We start from the raw sequence: 18824 nt of genomic DNA, 5'->3' as shown, positions 1-18824 counted from the left end.
ATAATAATTTTGTAACTTTTAATAATCGGTGACTCAATAAAACAACTCTATAATCAAATATTATTCTATAATTTTTAATAATCAAATTATCAAATGCCTATATTCGGTATACCGTTTTTGTACTCTATCCTAAAAATATTTGAAAAAGGAACATTTCAACCAAAATATCTACTTGAAATCTATATCTTATCAACAAAATATAACGGCCCAGATCTCTCATGATACTTGACGGCAAGGCAACCAAGTAGGCAACTGGATCAGTTGCCCTTATTTATCTCATTTGCCCCTTTAAATATCTAACCTATCCAAAGTTCTTCTGCTTAAACCCTCGGTTCCATTTCGAAAACCTTATCTTTTTAGCAATAGCGGAAAACAACAGCTGAAAAAGAAGCGAAGAAGTCATGTCTGCAGCATCTGCTTCATCTCTTACACTCCCATCTCTCAAACCCAAAGTCTTATCTTTATCAACCTCAACACCCATTTCACTTTCCCTCTTCTCTCTTTCTCACAAGCCCTGTGCAAACCCTCTCTTTTGTTCTGCTCCTCGAAGTTTCGAGCTTTTGACCAAAAAGTCTTCTTTGTCTGCTAAGTTCGTCAGGAACGTTGCCGTTTCATCTGACTATGGGCAGGAAGGTGATTTGTTTGGTAGTGATGAGGACGGAGAAGAGGCTCCTGATTTCTCCCCTGACTTGAAACTTTTTGTGGGAAATCTTCCTTTCAGTGTGGATAGCGCTCAGCTTGCTGGGTTATTCGGTAGTGCTGGAAATGTTGAGATGGCTGAGGTACTTAATTTTCCTTTCTGGTTTTACATTTGAATGTTGAATGCTCAAAAGGAATTTAGCTATTTGAAGGATCATTGTGAAAGTTTTCATTTGATGATTTAATTGAGCATGGATTTGAATATATGCTACATAGACGGTGAAATTTTTTGTGAATTTAGAATCAAAATACTGACTTTGACGTGGTGAAATTTTTTGCTTTCGGCAGGTGATTTACGACAAGGCAACTGGGAGAAGTAGGGGGTTTGCTTTTGTTACCATGTCCACAATTGAGGAAGTTGAAGCTGCTGAACAACAGTTCAATGGCTATGTAAGTCATTATTAATAGCTAACATCCCCATAAAATTAATCAATTCATGATAAGTCTATAGGTTTTATGATAAGCTTCTGTTTGGGTTATCATAAAATTTTCTCCTGTTTGACTTACTGGTTACAGGAACTGGAAGGGAGGGCATTGAGGGTAAACTCAGGACCTCCTCCTCCTCGTAGGGACGACTTTTCTCCCAGAGGAGGAAGAGGCAGGGACGACTACTCTTCCAGAGGAGGAAGAGGATGGGAAGACTACTCTCCCAGAGGAGGAAGAGGCAGGGACGACTACACTTCCAGAGGAGGAAGAGGCGGGGAAGACTACTCTCCCAGAGGAGGAAGAGGCAGGGACGACTACTTTCCCAGAGGAGGAAGAGGCAGGGAAGACTACTCGCCTAGAGGAGCAAGAGGTGGTCCTCCTATGGGTGCTTCAAATCGTGTTTATGTTGGTAACCTTTCATGGGGTGTTGACGATACGACACTTGAGAATTTGTTCAGCGAGCAAGGCAGCGTTGTGGAAGCGAAAGTCGTTTATGACAGGGAGAGTGGTAGATCAAGGGGTTTTGGCTTCGTTACTTACAATTCTGCTGAAGAGGTTGACAGGGCCATCAGATCCTTGAATGGTTCTGTAAGTTCATTAGTGCCTTGATCTTTCGTCCGTGAATGTTTATAGCAAGTTGAGAATTAGTAATTGTATAACGTACTATTGGTGATAGAAGATGTAAGATAGGTCATTTGGCTAATTTATATCGTCAATGTCTTTCATGCTTCTTCCATTCTATGTGACGGCTGTGGGCGCCTACTGAATTTCGTATGCATGATTGTCTGGTGCAGGATTTGGATGGCAGACCAATTCGAGTCACTGTTGCCGAGTCTAGGCCAAGACGCCAATTTTGAGTGCCGATGTTTCCTACTCCTGCTGCTTAACTCATAGGGTACGACTCTCAGATCTTCTGTTTCAATTCTAAAGCACACGAACTTTCTTGTCGGCCTTTTATCATATCCGACATTATTACACATTTTAGTTTGACAATGTGCAAACTGGCATTATATCTCGTCTTAAATTAAATGTTCATTGCTTATGCTTATTTAAGCTTGGATTGGATTCTCTTTTTATCAGGGACAACTGGAATATGCAGCTGGAAGATGGCAAGTGCAGTCTTTTTTTCTGTTCAGTGGAATCTATAAACATGTTTCTTTTTGTCTCAGCTGCAATGGCTGATCTTTTCGACATCTGTGTATAGATTAGAGAAGGTTGACAATATCCATTGAAATATTTGCATTTATCTGTCAACTATTTTGTGTCAATCAAACATGAAAATCCATTACAAATATGTTAATATTTGTGTCAATCAAGATTGGACATGGCTGCACCTACGATTTTAAAGTCACATGACGACGAGGAGCCGCATGCATGGATGGATCGAGGGCAGTTGTTCTTTTAAAAATTTAAAATCACTATATTTTATATTTTTATATATATTTTTTATTAAAAATTATTTTTGTCTCTTAAAATTTTATAAATTTAAATTCGTCTTTTAAAAATGATCATCCAGCTCAGTTGGTAGAGCACAAGGTTCTTAACCTTGAGGTCGTGGGACCGAGTTCCACAGAGGGCATTTCATAATTCAGAGGTCTCTTACGGAAGCTGCTCTCAACCTGGTGTTGGGGGTAGCCTACTATCTTACCTCCTCTTTATCTCATATATATAGGAAAAAGGGACAACCATTTTTTTTTTAAATTCGTCTCTTAATATAAAATCACTGTTTATGGTGCCATGATCAAATGAATATTTTGTTCACTGGTAAACATATATGCTAGATTCGTGATAATAACTCTGAGATGAAGACGGTTGAAACTTGAAATCATAAAACCCTTTATCTGACGGGTAGTTCAACCGTATAACAACTTAATATAAGACAAAGGTCAAGGTATAGCAATTTAATATAAGACAAAGGACAAGGTATAGCAACTTAATATAAGACTAAGGACAAGAGCTATCGAAATGTTATAAACAACATAATATTTTAACATTTTTTGTTCAACCAAAAATATAATGAAAAAGATAACATTTTTTGTTGCAACCTAAAATGTTACGAAGAAGATTTGCATCTGAAAAATATTAAGAAAAAATTAACATTTTAGGTTGTGCTAAGGACAAGAGCTATCGAAATGTTATAAACAACATAATATTTTAACATTTTTTGTTCAACCAAAAATATAATGAAAAAGATAATATTTTTTATTGCAACCTAAAATGTTACGAAGAAGATTTGCATCTGAAAAATATTAAGAAAAAATTAACATTTTAGGTTGCACACAACCTAAAATGTTATGTTTGTTTATAACAATTTTGGTCACTCATTTCCCTAGTCTTATATTAAGCTGATGTAGCGTAGAACTCCCCCTTATCTCATGTGATGTTTCTTTCTTTGAAAAGCTTGAAATCACAAAACCCTTATTCTTGTTTTTTTATTATAACATTTTGACATCTAACGTTTCATTTATAGGGGGAAACCGTTAACAATTGACAAAATAAATATTTTGGCTCTTATTCCTTTTTTCTAAAGTATTTTGACCCTCCATGTTTTATTTTAGGATAAAAAATACCTCTATTTTAGAGCATTAACCATTTAGTAACTAACTACTTCCATACATAAAGGGTCTTTTTTTTACTCAAAATGAAAACTCGGGGTTTAAGATGCTCCCAAAAAAATCATGTAGTTGAAATACTTATAAAACGTTTTTTTTTATTAAATTAAAGTGATTACAAAGTAACATATGTTCTAAATACTCTCAATCTTTTGACAATATAAAAGCTCAATCATCCTGCTACGGTCGCTGGTGCTCGAACACGTGACCTTTAAGAACAATAAAGATTCTTTTAACCACTGAGATAAGTTAGTTCGCGCTACCGCTAATTAAAAGTTAAAACGTTGAAACCATTGCAGTTTAGAAGGGAACATGTAGCCAAAGTACATTTGAACATGTTTCATACAAGCATCTTGCGCAAAGGCGTCAAAAATTACGTTAATTTATATATTTTGCAAATTAACCCTTACCCTTTTATATGTTTGTGAATGGGTATTAATTATAGATTCTGTATATATTTTGTTAAATTGATTTTTTAATGATTGATTATTTTAGTTATAAATTATGTTGTCAACATCATATATTATTGAAATTAATAATTATTTTAATTATGAATTATGTTGTCAACATCATATATTATAGAATTTTTCTTGACCGCATCCCACATTTCCGTTATACAATTATTTTTAAAACATTTTAACGTAAAATATTAAATGGTGTTACATTATTTTTCTCGAAGTCCAACAATATGTAAACAAGAAGGTTCATGTTTCCTTAAAAATTAATATTTAATTAATTCACGGTGTATAATTTATGTGTTATTAACGAGTAAGATGATGATTTATAATTATAAAATTATATTTATTTAATTTATTTTTTTATATGTAATAATCAAATTTATTAATAGTTCATGAAATTATGAATCAAATACTCACTCTTTAAATAATATCCTCACAATAAATGTCAAATTTTACTTGAAAAATCTTCCAAAATTGACTTGATTCAAACCATTTTACATTTTTAAATATTTTTTTGCGAAAAAAATTAATTTTGGATAATAATTTTTAGGGTAAACTACGTATTTAATACTTAAACTATCAATTTTGATCCGTTTTAGTACTTAACCTTTCAATTTTTTTCTTCAAAATCATACCTAACATTTAGTTTTCATTTCATTTTAGTATCTCGCTGTTAAAACTTAATTCGTTTTGTCGAAATGATTTTTCTTTAAAAAAATATTTTTTTAAAAAAAATTGATTTTTAAAAGATATTGTCTCGAATAATTTGGCGACCTTTTAATAATAAAACGTGATTAGAGGAGTCACCACCAATATTTGATTAGGGTATGATTGGACACCCAAAACATATTTTTCATTTTATTAAAAATATTAATTTTAATTAAAACAACAAATGTACGGTCTCCATTACAAAAAAATTGAGTTCGGGAGTCGATTACACGTGGAGAATAATTAGCACCCCACAACACCCTAAATCGGTATCTAGTCGATTAATTAGTTGTTTTTGCAATAAAATTTACGAATTTGAGTTTACTTTAATTCAAGATCACATACAAATAATATTCTTTGAATTTTAGGATGAAACACAATAATATTTAATTATTTCCTATAGAGTAGAATCGACTTCTCATACCTTAAAACAGTCAATCACTACTCCAATCGAAATAAATAAATATTATAATTTATGGTCAAAATCCTTAACCATAAAAGTTTACTATGAAAGGGAAAGAAAGGCAAGGCAGCCTCTTGTCTTTGTCATCTTCGTCACCTCTCTCAAAAATCATATCCATAAACAACTATTCAACCTTTATTCAATGGAGGTCGGGCATTCACTGGTACCGAAGTTAACACCCCGAGCGTGAGCAAGACAGTGAAGAGATGATTAAAGAACACGAAAGAGAAAAAAGAGAGAAGAAACCATCGCTCACAATTTACAGTTTCACGTTGCCATCTTAGTTTACTGCGATTGCCTCTGCCGTAGTAGCCATTGCGACCACCATCACAACTTCTTCTTTGTCCCCCACCTCGGACAACGCGTCCAGTCGGCGATGACAAACATGACCGTCCCCCACATGGACGACAGTTATGGGAACTGAATGTTACCATCTTACTTCAACTGTGAGCTTCACAATTAATGTCCGTTCCCACGAATCTCATTCAATTTCCTAAAGCTTACTCCTGTTGTGTATGAAAGATCTCATTACACATTGTGCGGTTCCATTTTAGAACACAAATAACTTTGAAAACTAGTGTCTCAACAATATCTAAAGTTAAATGAGCAAATTGAAAAAAATTAAAATTACGGTCAATAAAATAAGATAGAAAGTAAAATTCAGTGAGTAAGTATGTAATTTAGCCTATTCCTATTTAACCTCTTTCCCCGCATTCTACAACTAATTGGTATAGTGGGATGAGCCATTAGGTTTTTTAAATAAGGTTAGAGGTACGAATCTTCAGGTTTGCGAATAGAATAAATTGGATTGAGAGGGTCGTCCTCGCTTCTGTAGTACTCGATCTGGATTAGTCGATAAATAGATCAGATATAAATGATTAATTAAAAATATATATATTCTCAGGCGAGAAAATAGAAAAAAATACTCTCATAAGCTATATCGATTAGATTATCCTTATAAGCATAAGTGAACGAAATGAACAGAGCTAATAAAAAATAGAAGAGGATGCCATTTTCTTAAATAATTTAAAATGATGCCATTGGTGTATTTTATAAGCTTGGAAAACTTGCGTGTGAAAACTTTCTTTCAAGTGGCAAATTATCAATGATTTGTTGAGGTTATGCTGTGAGGAGGTTAAAAAAACTTAAAAAAAAATGCGTAACTGGTTAAACAAGTTATGAGTAAAAATGGTTAATAATGTAAACAGTAAAAAAATAGCGCTACCTATTACATTAAATTATTTATCATTTTTTTGAAGGTTGTTAATAATGTAAACGGTAAAAAAAAATAGGCGCTACCTATTATATTAAACCACATACTGATTTTTTTTAAGGTTGCTAATAATGTAAACGGTAAAAAAAATATGTGCTACCTATTACATTAAAATACCTACTGGTTTGTTTAAAGATTGCAAATAATGTAAACGATAAAATAAAATAGGCGCTACCTATTACATTAAAATACTTACATGTTTTTTTAAGGTTGTTAATAATGTAAACGGTAAAAAAAAATAGGCGCTACCTATTACATTAAAATACCTACTGATTTTTTGAAAGTTGCTAATAATGTAAACCGTAAAAAAATAGACACTACCTATTACATTAAACTACATACGGATATGTTGAAAGTATCGATTCCATTTAAATAAATATCAACACTTTTGGAATTTAAAAGAAAAGTAGTAATAACACCTATAAAGTATCGGCACTTTATAAAAATGTATCGATACATAACAGGTAAAAATATGACAAAACCAATTTTATTATGACAAAACCGGTAAAGAGCTACCGGATATGTTGAAAGTATCGATACTTTATCGACATTTTGTTGAAAGTTATGTAATTTATGTTTAAATTTTTTTTAATAATACTTTATGTTTTCCACCTACAATATTAATTTAATAATTTCATTTATATAAAAAATTATTTGATTGTTTAAATATTTTATAAAATATTATTTAGAATTTAAATTTAACAATTTTAACTAAAGATAATAATAAATATATAATATCTATGTTTATTATTTTTAATTTAATAATAATATATACCGTAACATAAAAATAAATCATTACACGCATATAATTACTAAATTACTATATTAAAACTCACTCAAAAATAACCTTAAATTAATGTTTTTCATAATCAAATAAATATGGACACTTTATATATGTATCGATACCTATCGATAACTAAAGTTTACCGGTTACCAAAATTTTTAATAAATTTTCATGTTTTTCTACCTATAACATTATGAGACTGTCAACATAATAGGTAACGCTTTACTAAATTTATTAATTATCTTATTAAATTTTCGGCCACACCGTTTTTTAACCATATATTAGTCTGTATTTTTTTTAGACAACCTCGTGCTTTGTGAAGTTTAAATCCAACAAAATGCAAGGTGGGTCATGTTTCACGGCAGAATTCACCCGATAAGTTAGAGAGTAAAAAAATTAGTCTATCATACCAATTCAGATTTTAATTTTGGGATTTACAAAAAAAAATATTTCAGTATAGGACAACTCGACATATTTACTCAATGAATTTGTCTAAATAATATTTTTTATTTAAATTTATCACGTTAATATTAAGAGTTCTAATAAATATATTTTTATTAAAATTTGTCACACCAAAATGATAAATTCTAGTAAAAAGATATATTTTATTAAAACTTATTATATCGGTATTTAAATCACTATTATAAATGTCATAAATCTCAAATTAATTTTAAGAGTCTATGGTTACTGATATTACACACCATCATTTAGCTATTGCAATTCTTTTCCTAATAACGGGTCATATGTATAGGACCAACTGGGGCATTGAACATGGCCTAGAAAATATTTTAGAGGCTCATAAAGGTCCATTTACAGGCCAAGGGCATAAAGGATTATATGAAATCCTAACAATATCATGGCATGCTCAATTATCTCTTAACTTATCAGATCGGACGGTCGTAAATTTTTCACATTTTATTTTGGCCCCAGAGTGAAAGTGGTGTAATAGTGGAAGATGCACTGCACTCTTAAGAATTAATTAATTAATGGATCATATTTCTTTATTTGTTTAACTTGCAATCCCGTGTATAAAAAATGTATCTAATCACCCATATTTATTTATTTGGTCGCTCATTTAAAAAAATTAATAATAATATTAATATATTATCAGATAATAATACTATGTTATAATTAAAAAAATATTATATTAGTAATTTCATTTATTTTTTAATAACGAATAATTAAAAATAAACTAAATCGTAGCAATATTTATAATTTCAAAAGATAATTAAATGGAGGAAATAAAACCACAAAATAAATATTTGACTAAATATATGATTCATCTTAAAAAAATATTATTATTTTTTATTAATTTAGAGTAATTAAAAGTCAGTATCCGTGAACAAACACAAATTCTGATATTTAAACCCGAACTTCAAATAATAACAATAAATCTTTTAGCACTGATATTCTGAATGCTTATACCCGATATTCCTGATGTTTAAACTTGAAACCTTAAAGAATAATAATAAATCTTTACTACCGAGATTGTTCGTTTTTTTGTAAAGAATATTATTGTTTAAAATATAGAACCGACTAGAAATTAGGAGAGAGCCAAAGAATCAAAGTCCATGAACAACACAAACCACATCTTTATGAAAATGGGGCGGCAAAGCTATATGCTAACTAACACAACTCCATATATAAATATATGCACACATCTTCTCCACTTCCCCATCACACACAAAAAAACATTCGTCACCTCTCTCTCAAGTTCTAATCATCACCTTGATTACTTTGGCATTGAATTTCCTAAGAAACAATGGGTAAGGACATTGAGGTTGGCGGCGAGTTCCAAGCCAAGGACTACCATGATCCTCCACCAGCTCCATTGGTCGACGCCGAGGAATTAACAAAGTGGTCATTCTATAGGGCCGTGATAGCCGAGTTCATTGCCACCCTCTTGTTTTTGTACATCACCGTGTTGACTGTCATCGGATACAAGAGCCAGGTCGATACGACCAAGGGCGGCGACGATTGCGGCGGTGTTAGCATTCTCGGCATTGCTTGGGCTTTTGGCGGCATGATCTTTATCCTTGTTTACTGCACTGCTGGTATTTCTGGTAAGTTTTGGGAATGAACGCTTAAAGGCAACGCAGAGGTTGGTCTTCGTTGGTCTAACAGTTTAGGTATAATATATGAATGCAGGAGGACACATCAACCCAGCAGTGACCTTTGGGCTTTTACTGGCTAGGAAGGTGTCGTTGGTTCGAGCCATATTTTTACATGGCAGCTCAATGCTTGGGAGCCATTTGTGGATGTGGGTTAGTCAAGTCATTCCAAAAGTCTTATTACAATCAATATGGAGGAGGAGCCAACAGCCTGGCCGATGGGTACAACACCGGAACTGGTTTAGGAGCTGAAATCATCGGCACCCTTGTTCTTGTCTACACTGTTTTCTCTGCAACTGATCCCAAGAGGAATGCTAGAGACTCCCATGTCCCTGTACGTCTCAATTAATCTGCAAATTTCTCAGTTTGTTCTTATCTCGCTGATCTTTCTTTTTCTATATTCTGATTGAAGGTCTTGGCACCACTTCCTATTGGATTCGCCGTGTTCATGGTTCACTTGGCAACTATTCCGATCACCGGCACCGGTATCAACCCTGCTCGTAGTTTTGGAGCAGCTGTAATCTTCAACCGGGACAAGCCATGGGATGACCACGTAAGAACCTTTGGTTTTAGTTTTTAGTTTTTAGTTTTTTTTTGCAGAAATTTTGATGCTTATGCGGCCATTTGAATGTTTTGAATTGTTTGCAGTGGATTTTCTGGGTCGGTCCATTCGTTGGAGCTGCCATTGCTGCAATCTATCACCAGATTATACTCAGGGCAGGGGATGTTAAGGCTCTTGGATCGTTCAGGAGCAGCTCAGCCATGTAATTTAAGCAAAATGATTCAAGGGTTGGCATGGAGAATTGGATTAAGTTTCATGAATGTGGTGAAGAAGCTTTTTCAGACCACTGAATTTGTACATCATGTGATGGAAGATGTCGTGCTTTGCTGAATGTGGCACTTATTTGCAATGTGCCTGTTTTCATTTTGTTTCTTTCCCCTTGTCGTGGTGTCTCTAAGTTATGCTTGAAAATTTTATAAAATCAAGTACTTTGTGTTGCTTTATTTAAATGATTTTTTTTTAATTTCAATTACCATCCTTTAATAAAATTTGGACCGAATAAATATGGTGAAATTGGCGTACATGTCCATTTATACAACGACGTACTGACTTGAGTCCTAAATATGCAGGCCAACCAAAACTATATTCGGTTAATTGGGCTCTCATCTCCCTCAACCCATTTACACAATAAAATGACCCACAAATGTATTAATCAAACCGACACCGTTTAACCCTCCCTAGAGTAAAACCCTTACACAGCTCGATCCTTGATTGAATCCCACAAAATCCCCAACTCGTATGAACCTAAATTCCCAATCCTCAACCTAATTTACTTCCTCAATATAAAATTATAGTTATAATTATTGGTAATATTGACTACAAAATCACACTGTTAGCACTAACTGGAAAATAGATAAATAAATAATTTGAATCAACTGAAACCGTGTCGTGGTAAAAACCATTGCCTTAGAAACGAATTTGTCCTAAATGAATTTTCTAATAAAAATAGGTAATTAGAGAACACATATAATGTAGCCATTGCTCATTTAAAAGTAAATCAAAACATCAATAAATCCGTAATTACGGAAAATCACGCTTTAAAACAGGTAAAACATTTACATGTCACATAAGGAACATATTAGAGGATCCAATTATTCTTCGGAGGTACTTGGTAATCAGGAAGGTATTCAGAATCCTTTGCATCAGAGTTACTTAAGTTTACGTTTTTCTAACTAAAGTTTCAAAAGGGTTTAATACAAAAATAAGTGTCTAAAGAATGTCTCGAAAAACGTTATAGTACCTAAAATTTTTTCGTTAAAAATAGGTGTCTAAATTTTTCTCTGTTATATTTTTAGGTGCCTACCGTTAAAAAAACCATTAAGTGAGACGTGTCATGTCCAATTTTTTTAAAAATAAAATATTATTTAAAAATATATATTTTTTAAAAATATGTATGTGACACGTATCGCTTAACTTAACATATTTTTTTAAAGGTAGGCACGTAAAAGTGTAACGGAGAAAACTTTAGGCATATATTTTTAGCGAAAAATTCTTTAGGTACCAAAAGTTAATTTTGAGTATAGTTTAGGCACTTATTTTTATATTAAGCCTTTCAAAAGTAACAAATCGATCACTAAAACATAAAATATGTTATTGAACAACGATTTTATATCTAATTTACCCCCTAAGTTTTCTAATTTTTCCAAATTTTCCCAATGTATAATATATATATGTTTTAAATTGTAAAAATAAAACTTAGAAATTAACTATCTTGGACATGAAGCAATTGAATATTTCGAAAGATAAACAAAAAAATAGAAAGCTTTTAGAATAAATTAGATATAAAATCATTGTTTAATGACATATTTGATGTTTTAATGACCAATTTATTATTTTTAAACCTTCAATGAGGAAAATGAAAACTTCCTCAAATATTACTAACTATTTTTATAGAGTAACGTTTAATTTTATAAATTCAATGACACATCACAATCCTTTAAAGGAGGCAATTAACTCTTAGTGATCACATCTTAATTAAATAAAAATAAAAGTGATCAAATCTTAATTAAATAAAAATGAAAGTGACCAAATTTTAATTAAATAAAAATAAAAGTGACCAAATATCATGTTTTTTGAACTCAACAAGGAAAAGTATACAAAAATCAAACGAATGTGATCAATCTTGTGATTTACCCTTTCGAAAAATAAGTAAATATATCTAACTATTTAATTATTTAAATATTTGAAGGGTAAATTACAAATTTGGTAACTAAAGTTTATTCTCTATCCTATTTCACTCAATGTACTTTAAATCTTTTCAATTTCAATACATTGAGTTTTTTTTTGTCACTCAACAGTTTTCTCACTAACGACGTTATAAATGGACTTCATATAAATGCAAAATAACGTTGTTTTGGTGATTTTTTTAAACAACTTTTGTTTAATGCTGTTAACTATTTATGACAGAGTGATAAAAAAACAATGTATTAAGTTCAGTGAATAAATTGAAAACTTTTAAAGTTCAGTGAGTAAAATAGGAGAGAAGTAAAGTTCAGTGATGAAATTTGTAATTTACCCATATTACAATAACAAATAAATTCTAATTAAATCATGCGAGAAACATTTAACAAAAGATGCGAGAAGAAAGTGATACATATTGAAATTCATAATTATATTATTTAAATACGTAGTACATACATTTATATATAAATAATATGTTTTTAATATATAAAAGAAATAAATATATATTGAAAGTTATAATAAAATTATTTGAGAAAACTTGATGAATTTAAATTGATATTTTTAAGAACACATTAACTTTTGTTATAATTTTCAAAACCCTAGCCTTTTTTTTCTTCATTTTTTCATAGGTTTTTTCCTTTTTTTTTTATCATCATCAATGACATCGATTTAAATCCATCGTCAACCATTATTTTTCCCTTTCTCCCCTCTTTTTAATCCGAGTTATGTTATTTTTTTGTGTAATTAATTTTCTTCTTTTAATATAGAAATTGTAATTGTTTTATATGCTCTTGTGATATGTTCTTTATCTGCTTTTATAAGATATCTTTTTATTCTTTTTAGGATTAAATTTGATGTTATCTCTTTGGATTAAGATGGACTTAATTTGATTATTATGTCTATATGTCTCTTCTTTGGACTCTCAAGCTAGATATCGATAGGTAATCGTTATAATCATCAAAGATAAATTATCATTAAGTTGTAATTATATTAATTTTCGACTAGCCATCATCATATGTTGATGGTGTTTATTTGTATCTAACATTTGATGGTATTATTCTTTTAGTTTTCGAATTTATATTTCTTTTTCAAATTGAATCATCTGACTATATAATCCGCCTAATTTAATACTAGTTGAACAATATAATATTTGCCTTGTTTGATACTAGTTTACAGCAGCACCATCAAAGATCATACTTGTCCAATTTGCTAAATCTCTTTCTAAGACTCTTCTGAGAAAATCAGGGGTTTTAGGGGATTTTATGAGAAAATAGAAAATTTAGGATTCTTTTTAGAAAATTAATTTTTTAAGAGGATAAAATGTAAAATTATAAATAAAATGGGTTAAATTGAACAAAATCTAGGCTGAGTTCCAAGCAAAATCTTCTTACACGACAGTGCACATGCACTGCTCAGAGTCCCCTCCCCGGGCTCCATTGCATATCCTGGACCATGAATCTACCACCCTTACTCTTACGGGTAGATTCAGAAATATATTTTAGGACAAATATACGTATATTAACAACATAAAATCTTTAATGGGATGGGTACAAGTAAAATTTTAGGGTGGACACCGTCCGTAAAATAAGTAACTAATCGAAGAAAAATTCAGATTTCAAGGTGGACACTATCAATAAAATAAATAATTAATCAAATAAAATTTAAATTTTAAGATAAACACGTGTTTATCCTCACTAAACTGTGACTCCGTCATTGTTCACCCTGTAAAATCTCTCTCTCTCTCTATATATATATTCAAAATGGGAAGGTTTGGCTTCATTATCAGTAGATAGTGATCATTCATAGCCAGCGTGGATCCGTATTAATCTTAAAATCTGAATTTTCTTCGATTAATTATTTATTTTATTGATTGAGTTCATCTGAAATTTTACTTTTGCCCACACTATGAAAAAGTTTTGTATAATTAATACATGCGTGCTCACCCTCAAAAATATTTATGGATCCGTAAATATTTGCTTTGAAAACAAGCTTTCCATCTTCTAATTAAAATATTCAATTCATTTCAGGTTTTCATGACATTGGATTCTAACAATAGCATTTGACTTGAGAGTTACCTAACCTTAATTGTCTGGTAAAGGATTAATAAAAAAAGAACCGAATACAAAAAGAATGAGATGGATCCTATGCAAATAATTGGCCTTGGGGATGGTGGGTGGGGAAGAGGGGGGTAATATCTATATTTCATGCACCATATACAATGTACAGACCATTTGAACTAGATCTTTTTGAAGATCCTGGAGACCCCAATTGGGCATTGCAGTTTTGACTGTTGAACACACACACACACACACAAAGGGGGATTCAGGTTGACCAGCCTATACACAGTGAGACGTCTAGTTGCATGAAGAGGGAGCAGACAAGCTGAGTGAGTAAGCACGTGATAAGATGAGGGTGTTTATAATCTCTAGGATAAAGGGTTTTGGCACCTACTGCACAAATCGACACTGAAAATATTATTATAGTGACAACCCAACATTGAAATTTCATTACTGGATTTGTTTCTTTTTTCTTTCGGCCTTCAAAGTTTAGTGTTTTTTTAGATTTTTTTTTTTGGCATTCTGAAGATATACAACACTGCCCTCCATCACTCTGCAATTATTATATTTGACAGCATTCACTTTGCTGTCTGATTACAGTTCCTGTCGTGCTCTAGACTCATTCTTTTGCTCGAGTGCGTGTATGTACACATTCGCATTAAGAGGGAAAAATAGGGTTTTAATAGGGGTGTTCAAATAACCGAATTAATTCGGTTAACCGATCGAATCGAATTAGTTCGGTTAATTCGGTTCGATTATCGAATTAGTTCGGTCGATTAATGGTTAAGAAAATTTTTAGAATTCGGTTAACGGTTAATTTGGTTCGAATTCGGTTAATTAACCGAATTAACCGAAATTAAATTTTAAATTTTAAATATATTATATATAACATATGGGCTCAACCCAAATCATTAAAAACTCAATTAATAATTTAAGATCCAATAACTTTTAAACTTAAATCAATATTAATTAATTAAAAAATTATATAAATTTTTTATTTTATAATTATATATTATTTAAATTAATTGTAAACTGTTTTTTAATTAAAAAAATATTAAATATATTATATATAACATATGGGCTAAGCCCAAACCATTTAAAACCCAATTAATAATTTAAGATCCAATAACTTTTAAACTTAAATCAATATTAATTAATTAAAAAATTTATCTAAAATTTTTATTTTATAATTATTTATTATTTAAATTAATTATAAACTTTTTTTGAATTAAAAAATATTTAATTTTATATAAATTAGAAAATTTTAAAAAAATTCGGTTAATTCGAAATTAACCAAATTAACCGAAATTTATTCGGTTCAGTTAATATGTTTGAAAAAAAATTTCGGTTCGGTTAACGGTTAAAGAAAAAAAATTTAATTAATTCGGTTATGGTTAATTCGGTTCGGTCAGCCACCGTTTTAACCGAATGAATACCCATAGGTTTTAATAAGCCATGTTCATTTTGGTTTTAAAAAAAGGCAAGTTGATTGGATTGGATTCCACAAAGTAGATTTCAATCTAATTAGGTTTAAATGATTCCTTTTAGTCCAAATCAATAAGATTACTATTTAATTCTCTTTATAAAAGTCTGACCGTCAGATCTATTTATCCTGTCAATCTATAAATAGTCATCATCATCTTAGATCTGATACCAACATTAAGAGCATGTATATAAATTACCATGCAAAGCTGAAGAAGAAACGAATCGTCATAAATATTCTTAACGGATATTTTATTAAAAAATGAAAAAAATGCATCATCATAGCATACTTGATTTACAAATTGCTCCTCATTAAATATTCTTAACGAATATTTTATTTCGATTACTTTTTCGTATGTGTTCGATTTAAATTTTATTTTTTTGTTTATATTTTGTTACATGTATTAATTAGGATTTGTTTTCATAAATTGTTTCCATATTATATTTTTTAAATATTTTATATTAATTTTGTCATATAATTTGATATGATATTTTGTTATACAATTCATACATGTAGCATAAATAAAAAAGTATAGTAATTAACGCATACTTACATCGGTGTAAGTATATATATCTCACAACCTAAAAATAAACACATACTTACACTAGTATAAATATGTACATCTCCCAATATTTTAGTACCTAAAAATAAACATATAATTATATTGATTTAAATATGCTTCTATATTTTCAAAAAAAATTAAAAATTAAAATATATTAAATTATTTGTCTACAAAATTTAATAAAAAACATTAAAATTAGAAATTATAGAAAATTATATTTTTTTATGAACTTTCATGTAAATATTATTTACTTTAATATTGAGAATTCAATTTGTTAAAAGAATATATATATCTCAAGGATAATTTAGTAAAACATACCCCTCCGTCCCATAAAAAAATGTCTCTTATTTACATTTTAAATGTCAAAATTTTTAAACTTTGACTATGATTATTTCAAATATTTTAAATAATTATTTTTTTATAAAATATATATTTAAAAAGCTTTTTAAAATATATTTGTACATATTTTTAACAATAATAAATTTTAATTGATAATTAGTCAAAGTTTAAAAAATTGATGCAAAAAAGTCAATACTGGACAAATTTTGTAGGACAAAGGGAGTACATTTTTTCTATCTTATATTCTTTCAATCCAACACTATAAGCTTACATTCTTACCAAACAAATCAAAAAAATGTAATACAAAATTTCCAATAATATGTTAAGTAATATAACATTCCACCAATAGGGGTTGATTCAAGTGGTAATAAACTTGATATCGTTTATGCAAGGTCTTGAGTTCGAGTCCTTGTGTATGTAGAAAATCTCTGCTGGAAAACTCACTCACCAAAACCATGTGTGTGACGCGTGCCGGCTTGGATTAGTTAAGACAAAGTCTTGAAATGAAGAAGACAAAAAAAAAATAATGTAACATTCTGATAATCTTATTTCCAAAAATAATCTTATATTCTATCGGTGTTTCTCCCGAAATATCACCATAACCCTATATATTTCCCTATCAGACACTGTTCAAACTATATTTATAGATCTAACACTCTTTGCAGGAAGATGCGCCCCCTGCACCGCGCTTTACGACATGTGGTCGAAGGCGCGCCCCCGGGGGCGCGCCTTACTAAATGTGTAAAAAACTCGAGTGTTAGTTTTGTAAATATTTTTAAACGGGTGCCAAATACGTCATTAATTTCTATTATAGTGACATTTGTGTAAAAACGTCAGTATTTTGAATTGTGCATACAACCCACACCGCACGGTTCCATTCCAGGTTGTGAACTGGCTAAGGTTTTAATGAAGTGGGCAGTATGTGTAGTGGTTGAGTTTATTAGTATTTTAGTGTCACAAGTTTATTTTTTATAATAATAATTTTTTTATAATTTTAAAAATTATAAATTTAATATATTTTGAAAAAAATATTTTATTTTAAAATTAATTGTTTAAAAATATTAAAAATATTAAAATAAATTTTTAATTACAATTAAGGGATTAAATGAATTATTATTCATTAATTTTTATTTTTTTAACAACAGTTAATAATGTTTATTCATTTTTAATAAAATTATTTTGATTTTTTCATTAAAATTACATAATACGTATAATCTAGTATAAGAAAACTTTGAAGGTAAATATTTTAAAATATGAATAATTTTATAAAATTTTATAACTACTATTTCTTTTACATCATGATGATGATGATGATAAATATTTTATAATTTAAAAAATTATAAATTCCATATATTTTTGAAAAAATTATTACCTTTTAAAATTAATTGTTTAAAAATATAAAAAATATTAAAATAAACTTTTAATTACAATTGAGTGATCAAATGAATTATTATTCACTAATTTTTTCAAAATATATGAAATTTATAATTTTTAAAATTATAAAAATTTATTATTATAAAAAATAAACTCGTAACACTAAAATACTAATAAATTCAACTACTATACACATTGCCCACTTCATTAACTTGTGACAAGACCCTATCCAGAATGTCACTATAATAGAAATTAATGACATATTTAGCACCCGTTTAAAAATATTTATAAAACTAGCACCTGAGTTTTTTACACATTTGATAAGGTGCTCTCCCCGCCTTCGACCACGTGGCGTAAAGCGTGGTGCAGGGTGCACGCTTTCCTGTAAAGGATGTTAGATCGAAAAATATAGTCTGAACGATATCTGACAGGAAAATATATAGGGTTAGGGTGATATTTCGGAAAATACGCCTATTCTATCGGCCAAAGTAAATTAAGAGGGAAAATGAAGGTAGTGGGTGGATAATATTTTGTATAATTCCAAAGTGAGAGGCAGCACAACACACCCCATATTGTTCACTGCCCATTTTGTTTCAATAAGATAACCAAATCAGGAGAAAGGTAAGTGAGGCACACTACTCATCCAGTTTCACAAGCACCTATTTAATCTATTCATAAGTTAGGTCAATGCACGTTAAATAGTGTGAGAAGCTGCCTTTTTCTTCTTAATTG

At 30.1% G+C, this 18824-nt stretch overlaps 1 protein-coding gene and 1 pseudogene across 1 annotated transcript; both read left to right on the top strand.

The window, feature by feature from the left end:
- Positions 1-329: 329 nt before the first annotated feature.
- LOC120149930 (29 kDa ribonucleoprotein A, chloroplastic-like) lies at positions 330-2379 on the top strand. The gene is made up of 5 exons (XM_039162643.1): positions 330-782; positions 988-1089; positions 1216-1713; positions 1920-2020; positions 2206-2379. The coding sequence occupies exons 1-4, from the start codon at positions 402-404 to the stop codon at positions 1980-1982; spliced, it is 1044 nt and encodes a 347-aa protein (XP_039018574.1). The 5' UTR covers positions 330-401; the 3' UTR covers positions 1983-2020; positions 2206-2379.
- A 6727-nt stretch (positions 2380-9106) lies between these two features.
- Positions 9107-10545, top strand: LOC120149940 (annotated as a pseudogene).
- The last annotated feature ends 8279 nt before the right edge of the window (positions 10546-18824 follow it).

Source organism: Hibiscus syriacus, unplaced genomic scaffold, assembly GCF_006381635.1.
Source record: "Hibiscus syriacus cultivar Baekdansim isolate YM2019G1 unplaced genomic scaffold, ASM638163v2 tig00002793_pilon, whole genome shotgun sequence".
Lineage (NCBI taxonomy): Eukaryota > Viridiplantae > Streptophyta > Magnoliopsida > Malvales > Malvaceae > Hibiscus > Hibiscus syriacus.
Note: the sequence above shows the minus strand (reverse complement) of the source record. Positions and strands in the feature narration are given on the sequence as shown.

Bases quoted from the DNA above. Each gene is read 5' to 3' on its own strand.
- LOC120149930 (XM_039162643.1), top strand. From the start codon at position 402: ATGTCTGCAGCATCTGCTTCATCTCTTACACTCCCATCTCTCAAACCC. The intron at 783-987 runs GTACTTAATTTT...TGCTTTCGGCAG, and splicing joins GAAATGTTGAGATGGCTGAG to GTGATTTACGACAAGGCAAC. The intron at 1,714-1,919 runs GTAAGTTCATTA...TGTCTGGTGCAG, and splicing joins TCAGATCCTTGAATGGTTCT to GATTTGGATGGCAGACCAAT.